The 19,670-nt window shown below is 38.7% G+C and overlaps 1 protein-coding gene across 4 annotated transcripts in view; it reads right to left on the bottom strand.

The window, feature by feature from the left end:
* phkb (phosphorylase kinase, beta) overlaps positions 1 to 19,670 on the bottom strand; it is a 133,786-nt gene that overhangs the window by 34,571 nt on the left and 79,545 nt on the right. For all 4 annotated transcript variants that reach the window (XM_059351122.1, XM_059351105.1, XM_059351113.1 and 1 more), the window contains 2 exons: positions 4,599 to 4,654; positions 3,781 to 3,874 (listed from right to left, as the gene is read on the bottom strand). In XM_059351122.1, the coding sequence (XP_059207105.1) occupies positions 3,781 to 3,874; positions 4,599 to 4,654 (150 nt within the window). The remainder of the gene's footprint in view (positions 1 to 3,780; positions 3,875 to 4,598; positions 4,655 to 19,670) is intronic.

The raw sequence follows: 19,670 nt of genomic DNA, 5'->3' as shown, positions 1-19,670 counted from the left end.
CAGAGAAAGGGGTCAGCAGAAAGCAGTAAAAGTGGTCAATTAAAGCAGTACATGGTCAGTGTAAATCCAGTGGCGGTTCTACACAGGGGCCTACAGGGGCCACTGCCCCTGTGAAGAAGCCCTTGGCCCCTGCTGTGGCCCCTGTGTCAAATTAATAATAAAATGATCAATTTATAACAATGAACGACAGAACAATTCTTACCTATTTCTTGTTCAAACAATTTCTCATTGTACACAAAAGGAACCCATAATGTGTATATTGTATAATAGTTTAATTGTGCAATAAAAGCTAAATATAAAGATCATTCTCACTGTACTGCACTTTCAAAATAAAAAAAAAGTAATTGTGCACAAAAATGAGAAATGTCATTCTCGTACAAAAATAACTGTTATTGGCCGCGTTTCCCAGATTCGCTCTTAGGGACGCTCTTAAGAGCGCTGTGAAAGAAGGAAGTGTTTCCCAGAGTCGTTCTTAGCTTAAGAAGATCTTTCACTAAGAAGGAAGTGTAAGATCGCCCTGACCCACTCTTAACAGCCTTCTTAGCGACCAAACGCTCAGTGCAGCCGCATCAGGGAAAGTTATATCGGACACAAAGGAATACTAAAACCCTGCGTAATGATGAATGTGCGCTCATAGCTGCAGAACATTGACGCAAGAAAAATAATAGCATAAGAAGAAAAATAACGATATAAAAATAAAGAATTGCCCATGTGTTCCTGTAGCTACATAAATAAAAAAAATCATCATTACTATCACTCTTTACATTTTCACACACATTCGGCATCTGCATATGAGTTTACAGTAGCTATAAAAACATCAACAACCCTGTGGTATTTCACAGATATGAGGGAAACTGACAGGTGTAATTGAACTCAGCTCATCAAGAGGGTCTCCACCTGCAAGTCTATATAAAGGCGTTGCCGAAGTCCACGCGTGTGAGACACCATGGCTGCAATACAGCATATTCTCGCTGCGAACCAACAGCGTCGCCGTGCGCGAAGCCAGACGGTTTATATAAACGCGTATGTGCGTCAGCACTTCTCCCCACTCGACGTGCTGTCGGACCGGGCTGTCCAGTCGTTGGAGGAGATCCACCGCCTCGTCACACTCGTGTCACCACACATCCAGAGGGAAACCCGCTGCAATTTTGCCCTCAGCCCAGAGGTGCAACTCCTGGCCGCGCTGCGTTTTTACGCAGTGGGGAGCTTCCTGGAGGTGGTGGGGGACGGCACCGGCCTCAGCAAGGCACCGGTTTCACGGAGTGTGGCAGCCGTGACACCGATCCTCCTGCGCCATGCCCGGAGACACATCAGGATGCCCACCACGCGGGACGAGGTCCGCCAGTGGGGTATATATGCGTTAATGGCTTGATTACTACTCGGATACACCTGTTAGCTGTGATCACACACACACACACACACACACACACACACACACACACACACACACACACACACACACACACACACGTAGCCTTATTGCACAGGTGTGTGGGGTCACTTAAGCGCTGATAAAGTGGTGGGTGATCGATTTGCCTGGCATCGATTGATTTATATTTCAGCACCACGGCGGTGGACAGCTCCCACTAAGAGCTTCTTAAGAAGCTTCTTTGGCGGGATCTTAAGAAGGCAGTTAAGAACGCATCTGGGAAACACCCCTATCTTAGCGCTCCTTCTTAGCCGAACCCTTCTTAAGAGCCTTCTTAAGTCCTTAAGAACGAGCGAATCTGGGAAACGCGGCCAATGTTGGTAAGTCTCATTGCTTCAATCAATGTAGTTCTTCCAAATATTAGAATTTTAGCTAAAATATAGGTTTTGAATGCTTAAATATCACTTTCGACGATTTTTAATGTGCCCCTCTGATTAAACACTGGCCCCTCCTTGGCCCCCACAGTAAAATTGGTCTAGAACCGCCACTGTGTAAATCACAGTTATACGTTAATAAAGCCTGCAGCTTGTCAAGACCAATATGTTCTGTTCACACTGTCAAAAGATCAGATCTGAGAAACATATGAGCAAAAAATCTAGAACGTAGCCTAACAGAGCTGTCTAACTTACCCTTCTAAGACTAGATTTGGAAGCCGCTCAGCTCTGTGCGTGTTCAATTTAGCAAAGTGACACAGTGATGGCTGCACCATTATGCTGATCAATCAACATGAACGATCGTTGTTCGACTGATCAATCTCTTCAACCAATCAACAGCTTTGCTGTGATTGATGGGACAATCAAGACAAAAATCTTAAGAGCAGGAAATCTTGGACTGACAAGCAGATGGACTGACAGAGCCATGTTCTGCTGTGATATTGACAGCTAACTGCCGAAATGTAATCTGGCTGACTGTAAGATCAATTTGTGTTGTGATGGTGGAGGAGGAGCAGCAGCAGTAGTCTCACTCAGTTTCCTCCACTCAAATTTCCATCCACTCTATCACACTAAACAGGAATGACTAGAATTTTTCTTTACAGTCAATGATAAGACATTTAACAAAACAACAAAGCATTGCAGCTAATTATGCACAAAACAATGTCTGTAATCAGTGAGGGTTCAAATGTACTGGCGGCAAAACCCCTCTCTTGAACAGGGATTGTCCAATCACATCTTAGCAACTGTAACTAGGCACAGCAGGTTTGTAAAACTCATTGTGTCTTTTTTTAGCCTTTCAAAAACAAAGAATGTTTGACTTTTCTGTGATTTGGATTCCCTCCAAAATTAAATGGAGTCTTCCTTTGCCCATGCTACACCCCTCAGCCAAGTTTCATGAAAGTCGGGCCAGTAGTTAATCCTGCTGACAAACAGACAAACAATCATAATCTCGAGGTAACTACATTATCTGGGGTTACACTTAGTTAAAAAAATTGGTGTATACAATAAATCTAACTTTTTGTGTTGTTCGTTGAAGTATGTGTCTCTATAGCCTAGCAGCTTTCCTAGCTAGCAATCTGAGTTAAAAAAATAAAATAAAATAAAAAATAAAACCCTGAAAATAAACAAGGCTTGGATTGGGACCAAAGTCAAATGTAAATTGGGTGATACTACTCTTCAGTTTAGAAGCAGCCGGCTACCATGTTCAAAGATGCCTCAGCTAAAGATCACACTGCCACACTGCAAAAAAGCCAACTTGTATTTTTTGGCCTAAAACAGTGATTTAAGTTGGTAAAACTTGGAAATATAAATTATTGACATTAAGGGCAATAATGTAAGTTAGCACAACAAAGGAAGCCAGTTGTCTGCTCAAAAACAAGTTGGTGAGTTGTTGTTACTTATATCTATAAGTTGGGGTTCAAAACAAGGGACAATAGTTCTACTAACTCTTATTTCTTTGTTGTGAAATTCGGGAAAACGGTGAAATTCTGTCATTAGTGAAAGCTAGCGGCTAACTGATGCTAGCGGCTAACCGATGCTAACCGCGCTGCTTGTTACAGCTACAAGAGTAGCCATTAGAGTATCAATGCTAACTCAACATTGTGGTCGAAACATTAGCAGACAGTTATTACAATGTAAACTTATAAGTTAGTACAACTTACAGTTGAGTTGACAAAAATCTGAATTCAGAGTTGAGCAGACTCAAAAACAAAACTTAAAATATTTAGTTTAATTGTCCAACTTAAAATTTTATCGAAGTTTGTTGCCTTGAAACTTTTCTTTTTTTGCAGTGTTGCCATGAGGAGAAGGACAGGGCGTTCAAATAGTTAGTGTGGTTCCTCAAGCCTGAGTTCATAATGCTACTGTGACTAAACTAATAGAAAAAAACTTTGAGGAGAAGAAGTGTGCCTGCGTTACCTTGACCAGTTCCTTCTGAGGCCAGATCTGAATTGGCTCCACCTGCTGGGGCGTCTGGGTCTGAATGCCATAGGTGTTCAAAAACACCTGAAGTCTACATGAAAACACACACACACACACAAACACACACACACACACACACACACACACACACACAATGACAGTATTACATTCATAATTATCAGCATTTTTTTAAATGTAGTTACCCTTATATCCCAAAACACACAGACACAAATATTTATTTCATGGTTTCTCACTGAATATTTCTTAAAAATAAAAGCTAGAATAACTTGAACTAATTTTCCTCGTGTAAACCCACTTTGTTGTGATTCTACAGCAGCTGTTGACCTTTAAATTCATTATTACATTCATGAGTCTGTTAGTCCATGAAGTGTCAATACAAGGTTAATAAATCTATTGGTATGGTGTTGACACTATGTTTATATAAAATGCATGTAAATCAGGTTCAATGGAAGTCTTACATTACATTAAGTCTATCTGCAGATAGAAACATGATTCACAGTTTGTGATGGGACTTGCCGGCAGCAGTAATTGAAGCTACAGGTTAACCAGCTTCACAGATGGTTTGACCTTGTTTGACACCCCCACACTCGCTGTTACACGTGCATATATGAATGCATGCTCAGTAAAACCCAATCGCATAATGGGAAGAGTGGCAGATGAGGGCAGAGGTCAGCCTGAGCTTCATCTTCATGAGCTCACCACAATTACAGCACCGAAAGACCGGGCACGGGCACGCACACACACACACACACACACACACACACACACACACACACGCACGCACACACACATACCTCTGGCTCTCTGCGATCAGGGCCACGTGAATCACAACATCGTTCTCTATGGGACCCTGTGAAAGAGACAGAGAACAAAGAGATTAACATGCGGGCCATGTCTCTGCTACATGTTGGATGTGTTCCATTAGTGGTTATATTACATTAGTGTGTGTGTTTTCTTTCTTGCTAACATCGCCTCTTTGGCAACGCTGAAACTAATGCACACCTGCTGAATCTGTACGGAGGGATTACCAATGGTAAACAGAGTCTGCACACATCACTTAGTTTTAATAGGACTTTGCTTACAAGGATTCATGTTTTCCATGTAAAGATAGGATAAGATAAGATAAGATAAGATAAGATAAGATCAATTTTATTGATCCCACATTGGGGAACAACATGGTCTCACAGAAATCCGTGAAATAGCCACGGATTTCGCTTAACTCAAAATCCGTGGAATAGCCACGAAATCGCTCAAATTTCCGTGAAACTGACACGGATTTCGCTACAATGCAAGTTAATGACAGTCATATTTTTCTGCCGAGATCTTCACCACAAAGTGATTATGTACATTCACTGAGTGAATATTTAGAAAATAAAACATATATTTCTCGCTAGAAATGTGATCAAAATCCATTTTTATGCAGAAACAAAGTCAAAATATTATTTTTTTCACTAAAAATGAGAGAACTGTCCGCCATGTTTTTTGTTCTGACCGCCGGAACCTTGAAAGTCATGTGACTTGGAACAAACCAATAGGAAAAAATATCAATGGGATGGCCATGGGATATGACTAGCGATTCCATGGCTATTCCACGGATTTTGAGTTAAGCGAAATCCGTGGCTATTTCACGGATTTCTGTGAGACAAGGTTCTTGGGGAAAGTCACTTTTTACAGCAGCACAAGAGCCAAAAAAGAAAAGGAAAAGGGGAAAAAATGTAATTATTCTGTAGGAGTTTTTTTTCTCTCTCTTGCTTCAATAATTAATTAATCGTTTCCTTGCTTTGGTAATGCTGTGCATCTCACATTCATGCCAATAAAGCAAACGGGAAAAGAGTTGTACTGAAAAGAATTGATTTGTGTGTGTAGTATGTGAGAAAGAGAGGGGGGAAGAGACAGTGGTTAAAATCAAAATTCAACTCACTCTCTTATAAAATGACAATAGACTGTGTTATTGCTACCTCCTCTCTCAGCCAATTTAAATGAAAGTAAAACTCTGAATAACCAACAAAGGTTGATGAGAGACGCGAGAGCACTCGGCTGCAAGGGAGGGAGCTGGGAATTAAGAAAGACGAGAGAGACGTAAAAGGGAAAGAAGAGCGGAGATGGAGAGACACATGAGGCTGGTACACTGACGTTCTCTCCACTTTGGCACCCACACAGTGAGAAGAGCTGAAATTACCAGAAACGGAGAAGTGAAATACAGACGAAAAGAGGTAGAGAAGCATGACATGTCTGATACAGTTTTCCACAAGTCACATAACACAAAACTATCTGAAGAATATTTTACAAATAATTTTAAGGCTTTTATTAAGGAAACCTGTGCATTTGTTGGTTGCAGAATCTGTATATATATATATTTGTAATGTGACAGTTTGCTGCTATTATCTTTTTCATATCATCCTATTGCAGAGGTGACTGCGACTAATGGTCAGACAAAGTCAGAAAGCTTAATAAGTTACATGGCTGTGATTAAAAGTGGTTATTTGGTATCAAGTGGCAACCTCCAGGTGAAGCCAATGCAGAAGTGCCTTACACATGCAAAGCTTCTAATGGCCAGCAGGGGGCGAGTCACTGGGTGCAAAAAGAAGAAAGTCAATCTAAACCTACCGTGTTTGTACTACTTCAGTAAAAAAGGTTTTCTTATTTTATTGTTTTACTGTTTTTAGTATTTTATTGTTTTCATTGTTGTTATTTATACCTATTTGTGTATGATTTGTTCTATTTTAATAACTGTACAGCACTGGTACACTGGTCAACTGAGGTTGTTTTTAAATGTGCTCTATAAATAAACTTTGACTTGACTTGACTTTGTACTACATCAGTAAAAAAAAAAATGCATTTATGGTCTCAATTGCTGGCTTCAAGTCTTTTTCAACATGACATGCTGTTAATTTTGTAAATTATGGTCCTATGTACAGTAAAATTGATGATAAAGCTGGGTACTGACATGTGATTGACATGCTACCACAACGTCCTGTGTGTTTTAATCTTAAAACTTTTACTCTTTCACTGTTTTCAGTACTTGTAACTTTTTGGTCACTACAAATGTCTTTCTTAGGGTTGTACTAAAGGACACTCGAAGGAGTCAATAAAACAACCCACCATAAACATACAGGATAAAGTCGACGATATTCTATATTTGTCTTGTTAGCCAACAAACCAACAACAAACTGATCCCATGAACAGGTATTGTGAGTACTGTATTATTCCTATGTGCCATGGAGCTCCATTGATGTTCGCTATTGGTCCAAAGAAAGCTTCATGAACTGCTAGTTGTTTATGTTGACCCCACTAGATGGTGCTTTCATGAAGCTTCATTCGTCCATCGCTAATGTTTCATCATTCCCATAAACACGGAGCAACTTAGTTTAATTTTATGCTACTTCAAAAATTGCACTGTGTATTTAACGCCTTATATCTCCAATAGGAACAAATGAGCTTGGGGCTGGGTGCCATTGCATGCAATGTTGTTTTGATCTTTTTATGGAATTTGTTAAAATAGAAAATTGCAGACAGGCCAATAATTCAAATCAGGGACCACATCTAATATTTTCATATTGTTGGACACATAGTCATTTATTAATACTTTCTTAGCATTGTAACAGTAACTGCAAGATTAATCAATACAACTGCCCACTAACTGATATAAATTAACAAAATAAAGATGAAATAATAACATTCATGCACTGCACACTGCTTGAATAATGCTCTCTAAAAAACGACTTCTCCTTGAAAATGAGGAAACATCAGGAAAAACAGGACTAAAGCAATAACACACGGCTTTTCATTGCTTTCATAACCGTGGCTTCAGAAGGAGCCCATCAAGGCAACACTTTATAGCACTACAACAACAACATACAGTCACAATTGGCCAGAATGGAGCAACACATCACTCACGTTGCCTGCAGTGTGAATGCAGGGTGTGAAACAACATGAAAGACACAGAGAAAATAGAGAGAAGAAAGGGAGAAAAGAGGGAACAGCAGTCATTTCAGGGGTGTTTTCTGCAGTAATCTAAGACCTTTTGGGCTTGTGGACAAGCAGGGAAAAAACAGACAAGAAACATCACAGTTGTTTGTCTTGCTGTGGAGCACCTGAATACATCACTCAGAATAAATCAAATGCAAATGAGGCAATGTCTTGGAAAGAGAGAAATGGAATTTTTTAATTTCTCTCAAGCCGGTATTGTGTTGGGTTTTTTTTTTAAAGAAACATTCCTCAATCCCTTTTTGCCTTCTGCAAAGAAAGACACTTTTATTCACATTAATGTGTCTTTTGTATGTCTTTTTTTAACTTCTTTAATTTATGTTAGGTTTATGTGTTAACAAGTCTGTATTTCTGTCTTTCGCTTTTGCTTTTTTCCTATCCGAGAGTTGCGGCATTGTTATATTTATGCACATGGAAACGCCTCTGTGTGCGTGGCCTTTGGTGCCTTTCATCTTCTTGTTCTATATTTTCAGAAGTACCATTTATATGTGTAATATGTATGTGTGTGGGCTCGTGTTCAAGTCAATACTGAGCAGAGACGATCATCTTCATTGCGCTGAGTGACGGTCTATTCAGGGCCATTTAGGCAGCAGGCAGCAGCTTGTGACTCACAGGAGCAGCGGCCTTTCATCTCGTTCTCATTGTCGGGATGCACACACACACACACACACACACACAGACACATGTAACTGATGCATGCACACGCAACACTCACACATGAAGGCACACAAGCACTGATACTGGCATGCAGATGCTCAGATTCATAGTCAGTGACAGAACAACACACACCAACAGGCATGCTTGTGAACACACAAACACACACACACACACACACACACACAGAAATCTGGGAGCCATTTTGTTTGGTCGATAAGAGCCAGTTTTAGCCAACAACCTTGTTATCATCAATCAGAGAGTATAGAGAGAACAGAGGAGAGGGGGTGGCTGAGGGAAAAAAAAGGGCTGAACACAAATCTTTCCTGATGAATTGGGGAGCAATGGCTTCTCAAATGCTGCAATGCAACTCGCTCATTAGCGCTGGTCTCTGAGCAGACAAAGGAATCATTTGGTGAAGGAGAAGATATGGAAATGCATAATGGAGACATGAGAAAAATGCACGTCTCCTCACTGTCGCTCTCTCCTTGTGCACTGCAGTCAAACCTTGACGACTGTGCAAACCGCAGAGAGGAAAATGAGGTGAAATGTTTCTTAAAACTACCTTTTCAGAGGCACCGTAAGAACATCAATGTAGCGTGACGGAAATGGTGCGGAGTCTGAGAGGAAAGCGAAAAAAATAAAAGATGTGCTGTTGCACCACAGGGACTCTGCTGCAGACTACTAAAAGGTAGTTAAATTATATTGGACCCTGGATGTACAGTACCTGATGGTGCGGCCGCTGGTCTGATGTCAGCACAGCTCAGGCCAAATCTAACAGTTTTAAGGGCTCTATAGCACTCCATGGAATTGGATTTCAGGCTAATTAATGAAAGGAAAAAAAGCTGGTAGAGCAAATGATTTGGAACTGAACACAGGTAATTAAAGTTCTGAAACTTTAACTACTGTAAGCGTTATAATATACAGTGCGGAAAGGGGGGGTGATGTCCAAACTGTGAAGCAGATTTAACGAGAAAGTGCACTCAGGCATTTCCTGCATAGCAGAGCTCTGATCAATCCAAACTTCATTCAGAAAACAAGCATTTAAAAAATTGTCTTGCACACAGACCTGACATAGAACAAATTCACTATCATGTTTTGTTCAGTTTATTGCAATTAAATCACAGCAAAATCTGTTTATTTTGGGTTCATATCACTGTAGGAGTACTGTACTGGCACTCCTCCAGACACAGTTCCTGGAGAAGATGATGAAATTCAATGAGCAGATGATATTATAAAGGCATGTTTTTTTCCCCTTACTAATCTGGGACTTCCACAACAGGTACAGAGCAGCTGTAGTGGTTATTTGGGCAACAGTTGATGCAGAAAGCAATATCTGCGTTGTTAAGACTGTTGCATCTGTGACACAAAATGTCAAAAAAAAATGTCATCTTGCGGTCAAACTTCTTGAAAAAAATGTGGCCTGTGCAGCAACAGATGAGGTAAGGCTCGATTTCAGCTGAGCTGATTGCTGGAAATGCTTTTGCTATATAACAGAAGTACACTGTAACAAATTGCTGTAAGAAAACAGCCAAATTGTGACAGTAACATACTGTTTTTCATGAAAATTGTATTATACTGTAGACAACAATGCATTCTGGGCAATATTTGTAGGTAGCTTGCCGTTTCCCATAAAATATATGAAATATATATATGATATTTTCTAAGTCTCTTCTTGTACACATTTTAATGGCTGTATTTTACTTATATATGTATATACTTGTATATGGTTTATTAAAATTACTGAGGTTATTGTGAAGACAGCACTTAATTCATAGTAATTGGCTTTCAGACAGTAATATGCTCTATTTACAAAAATGACTGCATTGTATACTGCAACAATATTGCAATTAGCTTCAGCACTATACTGTGTTTTAGTCTACTTTAAAAATCAATGAAATGCAGGATTGTTCTGTAATTCAGTATGTGGTTTTATCACTGTAACATACTGTAAAGTAGATAACAGTAGAGGAACTGTAAAATTAACAGTAAAATACTGGCAACCCTGCTGCCAGTATTTTACTGTTAATTTACAAGACAATTGTTTACAGTGTAGTTGTTGATCACTTGTGACCGCTTCTTGCTGGAGTGAGGAGTCAGCAGTGAATGATGATGTAAATCATGTATAACAGTCACTAAACAGGTTTTTTCAAGTGTGAATCAACGTAGCAACAGATTTTGTTTCGCTAAATGGTCATACATGTGCAGAAAAAAATGACAAGGCTGATTGTGCCAATAGTATGAAAGATTAGCTGTGAATATACAGACTGACAGATGTACCGATAATAAATTATTTAGCAGTCATTTCATTTTACTTAATATATTTGATCAAATGTATTAAATATAAATGCGTCCTTGATTTTGAGGCAGTTGTTTAAGTAACTTTTACATAAAAATGTTTGGGATATAATCTACTTATTTTGATCACATTAAATATAATCTTTATGTGTATGTAATTCTAAATCAAGAGAATTTTGAATGAATCCAACACAAAAGAATTAGTCAGTTTTTAATTGACAGGCACTTCCTGTTAAGTTGTTATTAAGTCAACTTGTAACGTAGTTAGATTTAATTAATAATATTGCGTGCAATCTGTTGCCTCAATTTTATTGAATAGCTATTGTTTATCTTTTTTTTACAGTGTATACACACACATGACTGAACACATGGTCCCATCCTGGGTTATACCTTTAGGGGAGATAATGAAAACACATATGTTATTCTGACCTTGTCGAACAGGCCTCACAGAGCACATATGGATGTGAAAAAGATATTTCTTGCCTGGAAACATATGCTTTGTGTTTCTTACTATGCTGTCTCCACCTACACATTCAGCCTATACACCACCTACGACTGCTACAACCTCTATCAGCTTCTCTTGAGAGACTCCACTGGAAACTACAAAGTGCAGAAGAAGAAGACAATGTAGGCTTCGGGAGGTTAAGTAAGCCACAAAAATGAATTGCATCACTTCAACATGAAATAACTCCTGGAATGCACTGAACATCACAGGTTGATGATATCTAACACATTATGTATCCAGGAGGGAACTTATGGGCGAACAGTGGGGCTGAAAGCTAAAAGGCATCGTATCATTGATCTGACTGAGGATGGAAATTTACTGTGACATGACCAGACAGAAAATTTGAATATACTGAACATTAGACCATAAAACCATCATCACTGCTGCTGCCTTTCACATTGACTTTATACATCCAAGGTCGAGTTAAAATATTTAATATCATGATACTAAGTGGAATTATTTTTGCAAGCCCTTGTTAACAATGCATTATAGACATACGTATGATGCATCTTAGGGTTGGGATTGGCCTTACCACCTAAACCTATTCACATATTTTATATATTATTATTATTATTATTATTATTCACATTATAACAGTGTAACATTTTAGACCACTGTTTATATCATTATTTATACACACACACACACACACATATATGATAGAAACAGTGCATAGCAAAAATGCTAATAACTAAATTAACAGCATTAGTAATATATAGTAACCAAAATCATTTTCATTTTTTATCAGTTTCTGTAATGGTTAATACAAGCGCTTTTATCGAAGTTATATTATCAATGTTAAAATATAATTATTATTGTTATCCATGAATTTTTTTAAATTTACTGTGAAAATAGTAAATAGCTTGATTCATTTCTGACTTCTCAGAAAAGCCCAGTGAGTCAGCTCAAATTTGGGTATAAAAAGGTGAATTCGGTTTGGTATTTGCCAAATAAATAAAAATATATATTTTTTTGTTTTAAACAAGCTTTTGACAGATTTCTAAAACATTTATGTTTTCTCATTTTTACGTCAGGTGGTCTAATAAATTTGTTAAGCACCGTACTTATAAAATGTAATGTATTAAAACTTTGAAATGTAAAATAAATGTTAAATAGACTGCATTTGAATAGTGCTTTCGTAGTCATACACTACGCTTTTACACTAAAAGTCAGCATTCACCCATTCACACCCATTCACACCCATTCACACCCATTCACTCGGTATACTCTCACCACTCTTACCAGCATTGCTTCGAAATATAAAATTCACTACATGCTACCTGCCAGACAACTGAATTTCCTTTTTTTTTTCTTTTATAATTAAAGTTTTATTTAATTTTTCAACATATAATACAAACACTTACAAACAGCCGAGACAGACACCAAAAACAGACAGAAAAAAAAAAACAAAAAAAAAAACACCCCAGGCAGTCAACCCAAAACGAGGACAACAACATATGCTTACTTAATGTTAAGTCCTTAATGTATCGAACAAAATAATCCCATACTAATGACAACTGAATTTCCATGACTTGGTCAATACCTGTTTTATGGATCATTAGGACCTGTAGATACTCACAGTTCAGTATCTCTCAGCTTTGGAATCTCTGAACTATTCTTTCAATTTGCAAACACAGAATATTAAAGATGTGTGTGCCGGAGGGAAATCCAGCTCACCAGGCCAGAATATTGAATACCTAAACACTGTACACAGGAGGCCAGGAGTCCTCAGAGTTGCCACCAAGCAGAACTCATGCTCTGCTAGCCTGAGGTTTAGTAGAGGTGAAGTAGAAAAAGATCATCTCATCAGTCAGGCATCCTGTTACAACTGCACCAGTCATTAATTAAATCATTGAATACCACTGAGTTTTGCCTCCACGTTTCTCTGCTGACTTGACTTCATGGAAATAAGATTAATTTATTCATGAATTAAGCAGAACAAAGTAAAGCAATCCAATAAAGTATTTAATATTAACTTGAGACCCCTTGTAGGAGAAGTGTCTGAAGAAAACAGATGCAGTTTGCGCCATCAGTGAAGTTACAGCAGGAAATGGTAGGTGTCTGGAGGATTATTGCACACACTGAAGTCCTGACAAGAGCTTTAAATATGGAAATGAAAACAGCAGAACCCCAATAAGACAGAATTTAAAAAGGTTTACTATTTCCTTCTGGTCCCATATGGAGCACCCTGCAGTGTTTGGTCTGCTTCAACCAAGTCAATTATTCTACTGCCAGCATGTAACAGAGGACTTAATGTAGGGATGCTTTAAATAAGCACTCTCAAACACAATGATACACTATGCCATACACTACTGGTCAAAAGTTTTAGAACACACCAACTTTTCCAGAATTTAATTGAAAATGATGCAGTTTAATGTCTCAGTCTACTCTGAAATGAATGCACATTTGCAACATTTAAAATTCTTTATTGAGCATGATAGTGTTTTGAAAAAAAAAAAAGATTCAAAATCACATTTTATGTTGAACTAAAGGACTAAAAAAAGACACAAAATGACCCAAAAAAAAGACACAAAATGACTTACAAAGACATGAAAAGAATTCAAAAATGGACAAAATAGCCCAAGACTCCATAGAGTTAAGTTGTTAACCCATTTCTTGTTCCCTGAAAAAAGGCCTACTTGTATAATTCTGAAATGTAGCCTACATTATCTTTCAGTTTTGGTTAAGCTTACCTTTTTTTATTTACCTCTGGCAGTTCACCACTTACCTTCGTACTCTTTCAAGCTGTTCATTTGACTTGAACTGCTTGAATTTCAATAAAAAACTGGAAAAATTGGGGTGTTCTAAAACTTTTGACCGGTAGTGTATATACCTCATAAACAGGAAATGCACAAGTCGGTGCCAAGAGGCATTTAAGGAAATCTTTGTGCCGGCATCACAAGGGCTGCAGCAGCGAAAGGACATTTGTCTACACATGGAAAACAACAACTCAGCACTCCTACAGCTACAGTCCTTTGCTGAGCAAGGCTTGTCTGGGCAAATTTTAAAAAATGTTTATTCTTAGATGATAAAGCTGCTGGTATATTACTTTCTTTTCATTCTCTTAAAAAATATGATAAAACAAACTAAAAAAAATGAATTAAACATACTGTAAAGACTCATTTGTTTAGCCAAAGGTGCAGCCTTCACATTGATATATTCCTACTTGTTCAGCCTTGTTTCCGCCCACTACAACCACAGTCTGTACGGTGAGGCCTGTGGGAGTCTGTGGGCTATGTATCCTTATCCCTGGTGTTCACTTGTGTACTGTAATGTAATTTATTCTGGATGAAATAGCAACCTTTTTGGAAAAGCACCTTCTTGTTTTAAACCCTCTTGCATGGATAATAACCAGAACTTACAACTTCACTCTTTGCTTCCTGAGATTCATCTGACTTTAAAATGCTCCTTCCAACATATTAAGAATTACAAGGACTTGCTCTGCCATTAAAGGAATATTCCCATATTTTCAGAAATATACTATTTGTTTTCTTTGTGTGTACTATGTCTCTTTGCAGAGTATAAAGCCACTACCAGAATACGGTTACCTATAGTTTAATGTATAGACTAGAAGCAGGGGGTAAACAGCTAACCTGGCTATTTCAAACGGTAAAAAAAAAGTGAGGTGACTCATTAAAGTCTAGTCTTACACTGCAAAAAAAGCCAACTTGTATTTTTTGGCCTAAAACAGTGATTTAAGTTGGTAAAACTTGGAAATATGAATTATTGACATTTAGGGCAATAATGTAAGTTAGCACAACAAAGGAAGCCAGTTGTCTGCTCAAAAACAAGTTGGTGAGTTGTTGTTACTTATATCTTTAAGTTGGGGTTCAAAACAAGGGACAATAGTTCTGCAAATTTTTATTTCTTTGTTGTGAAATGCGGGAAATCGGTGAAATTCGGTCATCAGCGAAAGCTAGCGGCTAACTGATGCTAGCGGCTAACTGATGCTAGCGCCGCTGCTTGTTACAGCTACAAGAGTAGCCATTAGCGTATCAATGCTAACTTAAAATTGTGGTCGCAACATTAGCTGACATTTCATAGCGGCGTTACAATCGTGCCAATTCAGCACATTGCAGAAGTTAGCAGAAGTAAGGATTAAAAGTTATTACAATGTAAAATTATAAGTTCAAAAATCTGAATTCAGAGTTGAGCAAACTCAAAAACAAAACTTTAAATAATTAGTTTAATTGTCAAATTAAAATTTTATCGAAGTTTGTTGCCTTGAAATTTTGAGTTCACCCAACTTTCCTTTTTTTGCAGTGTACCATAGAAAGTCCCCACACCCAGCCAAGATATAGTCCACTTACAACAGCCCATAAAACCACAATAAAGCATGTTGATTATTAAGCTTTACAGGTGTTGGAATGGGGGATTTTTATATAACCTTTGAACAAAGCTAGTCTTTTTGCTAAACTAAGCTAAGATAACCATCTCCTGGCTCCAATACCATACACAGTAGGCAATTTGTTCATCTAAAACAGTGGCGACAGACCAGGTTTGTGTCTTTCAACAGCGACTATCGACCAGCCCCGTGAATGACTCTCTTGATCTGCACCACCTCCAACCTGTAGAGGTTTGGGGACAGTTTTCTCTTCTTTTAAGCAACTTAACATCAACACTAGGATAATCTGGTGAGACACAACAGGATCTCACAGGAAAGGAACCACAGTAACAAGGACTCACAAAGCACACGATATATAGTTGGGAGAATATAATAGTTTCAAGACCTTACTGAGAAAGACAAGCCTCAGAGAAAGAGTCACAATTACAAATCCATCTGCTACTTCAGCACCATGGACAGCAGCATGAATCCATCAATACATGCCACAGAATACTGATACTTCTAGCCATGGTCGGGGCCATAGATTCTAACTTGAGCAGACTTAAGGTTGTTGAACAGTCATCCAAACAAACTGATGTACTCTCTGCAAAAAAAAAAAAAAAAACACTATTGTTTACTGAAGCGTACTCTTAACTTTAACACTTAACTGCTCGACTCTACTGCCCTTACTTTTTAACTACACAATGTTTGACTTGTGCTTTTTATTATTTTATCTCTTTTTTTTATCCTGCTGTATCTTATTTTATCCTATTTATATTTTTATTTCTATTTCCCCTTTTTTAATTGACTGTTTTTACTGTTTTCAATTGTGTCTTGCTCTTTTTAATGTCTATGTAAAGCACTTTGAATTACCTTGTGTTGAATTGTGCTATACAAATAAACTTGCCTTGCCTTGCCTTGCTACTACGGGATTGAGAGGTGATGTCATATTGTTAATCTCCCCTCAAATCCCCTGACGAGCATAGGTGCGTATTGATCTTGTCATGTTTTATTGTTCCCTTAACTGTCTAATTGTAGAGGCATTCAACGGTCAATAATGTAGGAGAGTATATGTGTAGATCAGGTTTAGTTCAGCTCCAACTTGATTTACCTTTAAGAAGTTATTGTGTCTTGCAGTTATACTGGGCTTTGCATTAAATGGTTTACTTTAAATGGATTCTGCTTCCGCCATCTGTCTGTCTCACTGCACCTGAACGTGTCCGTTATAAATGAGTGTGTTGCAGTCCTGAAGTCTCCCGCTCTTGCCCTGCTGGCTTTGACTTGGTAAGTAAATTGTCTCAGTCTATTACACTGTCTCCACTGTGCGTGCATGTGTGCACCTACCTCCGGCACTTCTCTGTGACAGGAAGAGCAAACATTACTGTTTACAGATGCATGCATGAACAAACACAAAGAATGACTAATGAAAGAAGCACATTAATAAATAGAGATGGCACACATCTGTCACGAAACCCAAACAAATTAGGATAAATAACTCTTCATCTCTGCACGAGGAGAGAGGAGAGGAAAGGAAGAGATGGATCTGTAGCTCAACTGAAATCAATTTCATGACAGATGTTGCTTTTGGTGCTCTCGAAGGTGTTTTGCATTGTTTATGTCATACAATAAAAATGCATGCTTCTCCGAAAGAGCTGCAGACTGCAACTGAGATCATGAAATTCTATATCGTGTGAAAAAGTTGCAAAATGTGACATGGAAATGGATTCCAGAAAATGCATTATGTCTGTTCTGTTGTTGGGGGAAAAGAGCGAGAAATCCCAAACCAAACAGACGAGACGGTGGAAGAAGGGATGAAAGAAGTGTGGAGACGGGACAAATTGAGACATGCTGTTGACAAGTGCTACAGAACATTTCCAGCTGCAGGACGGCCTGGCGGTGGTGTGCAGCAGGCCTGGCTGGCTGCTGCGTGCTGCCCCTCAGAGATACGGCCGCGCTAAATTTGACAAAGTGAAAAGCCATTTGGCAGAGAACGCTGCTGCGAGTCCCCGCAGAACAGAAATGAATTTCAGCTCCGCTTCATTTGACTTTTCCCCCAAAATTAAAAGCGCTGAGTTGTGACACGAGATGAGAAGCATCTGAGATCTTTTTTTTCTTTCCTCTTGCCTCTCCCCTCCTTTGCTTTTTTAATCTTCCAATATCTTTTCTTCTTTATTTTATTCCTTTTTTCTCCCATCTTCCTCTTCTTCTGTGTTTCTATTTCTTCATCCTATCATTATTTTCTTCTTTCCTTTCTTACTTACTTCTGTCTTTATTTCCTATCTTCTTTTTCTTCTGTCATTCCATTTTCCCCTCTTGTTCATTCCTTCGTCCCTTCCATCTTTCTGTCCTCACTTCTTTCCTTTTTCTTCTTTGCTTCCTTACCTCTTAACTTCTTCCCTTCCTTTTATTACCCTGTCTTTCCATTATGCCCTATCTTTCTTCATTCTTATTTCATTTTAACTTCCTTCCTTCCTCCCTTCCTCCCTTCCTCCCTCCCTCCCTCCCTCCCTCCCTCCCTCCCTTCCTTCCTTCCTTCCTTCCTTCCTTCTGATCTTCCCTATTTTCCTCTCTTTCCTCCTCCTTGTCCTGTGATCCTAACTTATTTTCTTCTTTCTCTCTCTTAACTTTCTTTCTTTATTCATTCATTCATTCCTTTTCATGTCTGTCTCCATCCACTCTTATCTTTCTTCTTTCCTTTTCTATTTTCTTTCCTTTCATCTTTCTGTCCTCCTGCCCTTCCTTCCTTCCTTGCTTCCTTTTTTCAACCCTTCCAAACTTTATCCTCTCCATTCCTTCCCTTTGGCTCTCTCTCTGTCTTTACTTTTGGTTTACCACCTCTCTCTCTCACTCTCTCGCTCTCTGACTCACTCTGTCACTATCTGTCTTCATTCGTCACGCTCTCACTGTCACTCGTGTGTCTCACAGGTCAGATGTAAATCACCTATAAAAAAAGCAGCATTTCTCAGAGTCAAAACTCAGACGTTTCTGTCAAAACACCTCCGCCAGTAACACGATGAAAACTCAAACACAGGGTGAAAGTGACTTGAACCAGCAGTAGATTTATGTACACAGCTGTGAGACTGCAAATCAGGGAGCTGACAAAGCCTCTCCGCATGTGACTAATGGTGTGTACTGTCTTCATGAATTTATGTTTTTCTAACAGTTCCATTTTTGCTGTTTCTTTTCTTTAACTTTCCTTCTTGCTTTTTTTAAGAGGAAATCTTTTAAAAGTTAGTTATGAGGGTTTATCCATGAATTCCAGTGATATGAGAGCTATTTATCTTGTTCTTTCCCTCCAAACAAAGGTTCTTGTGTGCACACTGGTGAATACATTGATTTATTAATTGACTGACACTGTTTCTATGGATAACAGTAGTCCCATTTTCTCTTCTAACTCAATATTTAACCATTTGAATGAAATTTGGAGTGAGAAAAAACTTCAGCTGAACTCAATGAGACTCTGCGACGCTATTTCAAGGTCAGATCCCTCCCAGTGTGTCAGCTGGCAAAGCACAGCACGAGGGAGGCAGCCTCAAGCGAGCATCACATCACAAAGGAATAAAACATTCAAACACTTTCATAAAGTTAAAAAGCAAGCGAGGGAATTTATCCGGCACCAAAAAAAAAAAAAACTATTTGAATGAAATATAATCCCTTCTTTTCATGCCCCTGCACAGACGAATGACTCCAGGCTCTGTATCGTCCTCGGGAAGTTGGTCTCTGTGCAGCTCAGAGATTCATATTTTGATGAGGGTGTTTCAAAGTGTCAGGGGTTTAGCAGAAATACGTTGAGAGGGAGGGGGAAAAACATGAAAGAAATGCTAAGTCATTTTCAATCCAGGCTGTGGGAGAGGGAAATGTCTTTTGTGCACGTTTTTTAAAGTTGGATCTTTTTAAAAGGTCATCTGGTGGAATAATGAAGGGACCATGACAAGAATCAGGCGCAGTTATGAGTTCAGCTGAAAGAGGGGGAGGTGATGAGATGGAAGTTTGATTTAGGGAAATGATTCCAGTCTGTCAACATGGAGGAAAAAGACAGTAGGAGAGCTGGAGATGGAGAGACAGAGGGAGGGAGACAGATGGAGGGTGAAGGAGGGT

This window comes from Centropristis striata, chromosome 2 (assembly GCF_030273125.1).
Source record: "Centropristis striata isolate RG_2023a ecotype Rhode Island chromosome 2, C.striata_1.0, whole genome shotgun sequence".
NCBI lineage: Eukaryota > Metazoa > Chordata > Actinopteri > Perciformes > Serranidae > Centropristis > Centropristis striata.
The sequence above is the reverse complement of the archived record's forward strand: the minus strand, read 5'-3'. Positions and strand labels throughout refer to the sequence as shown.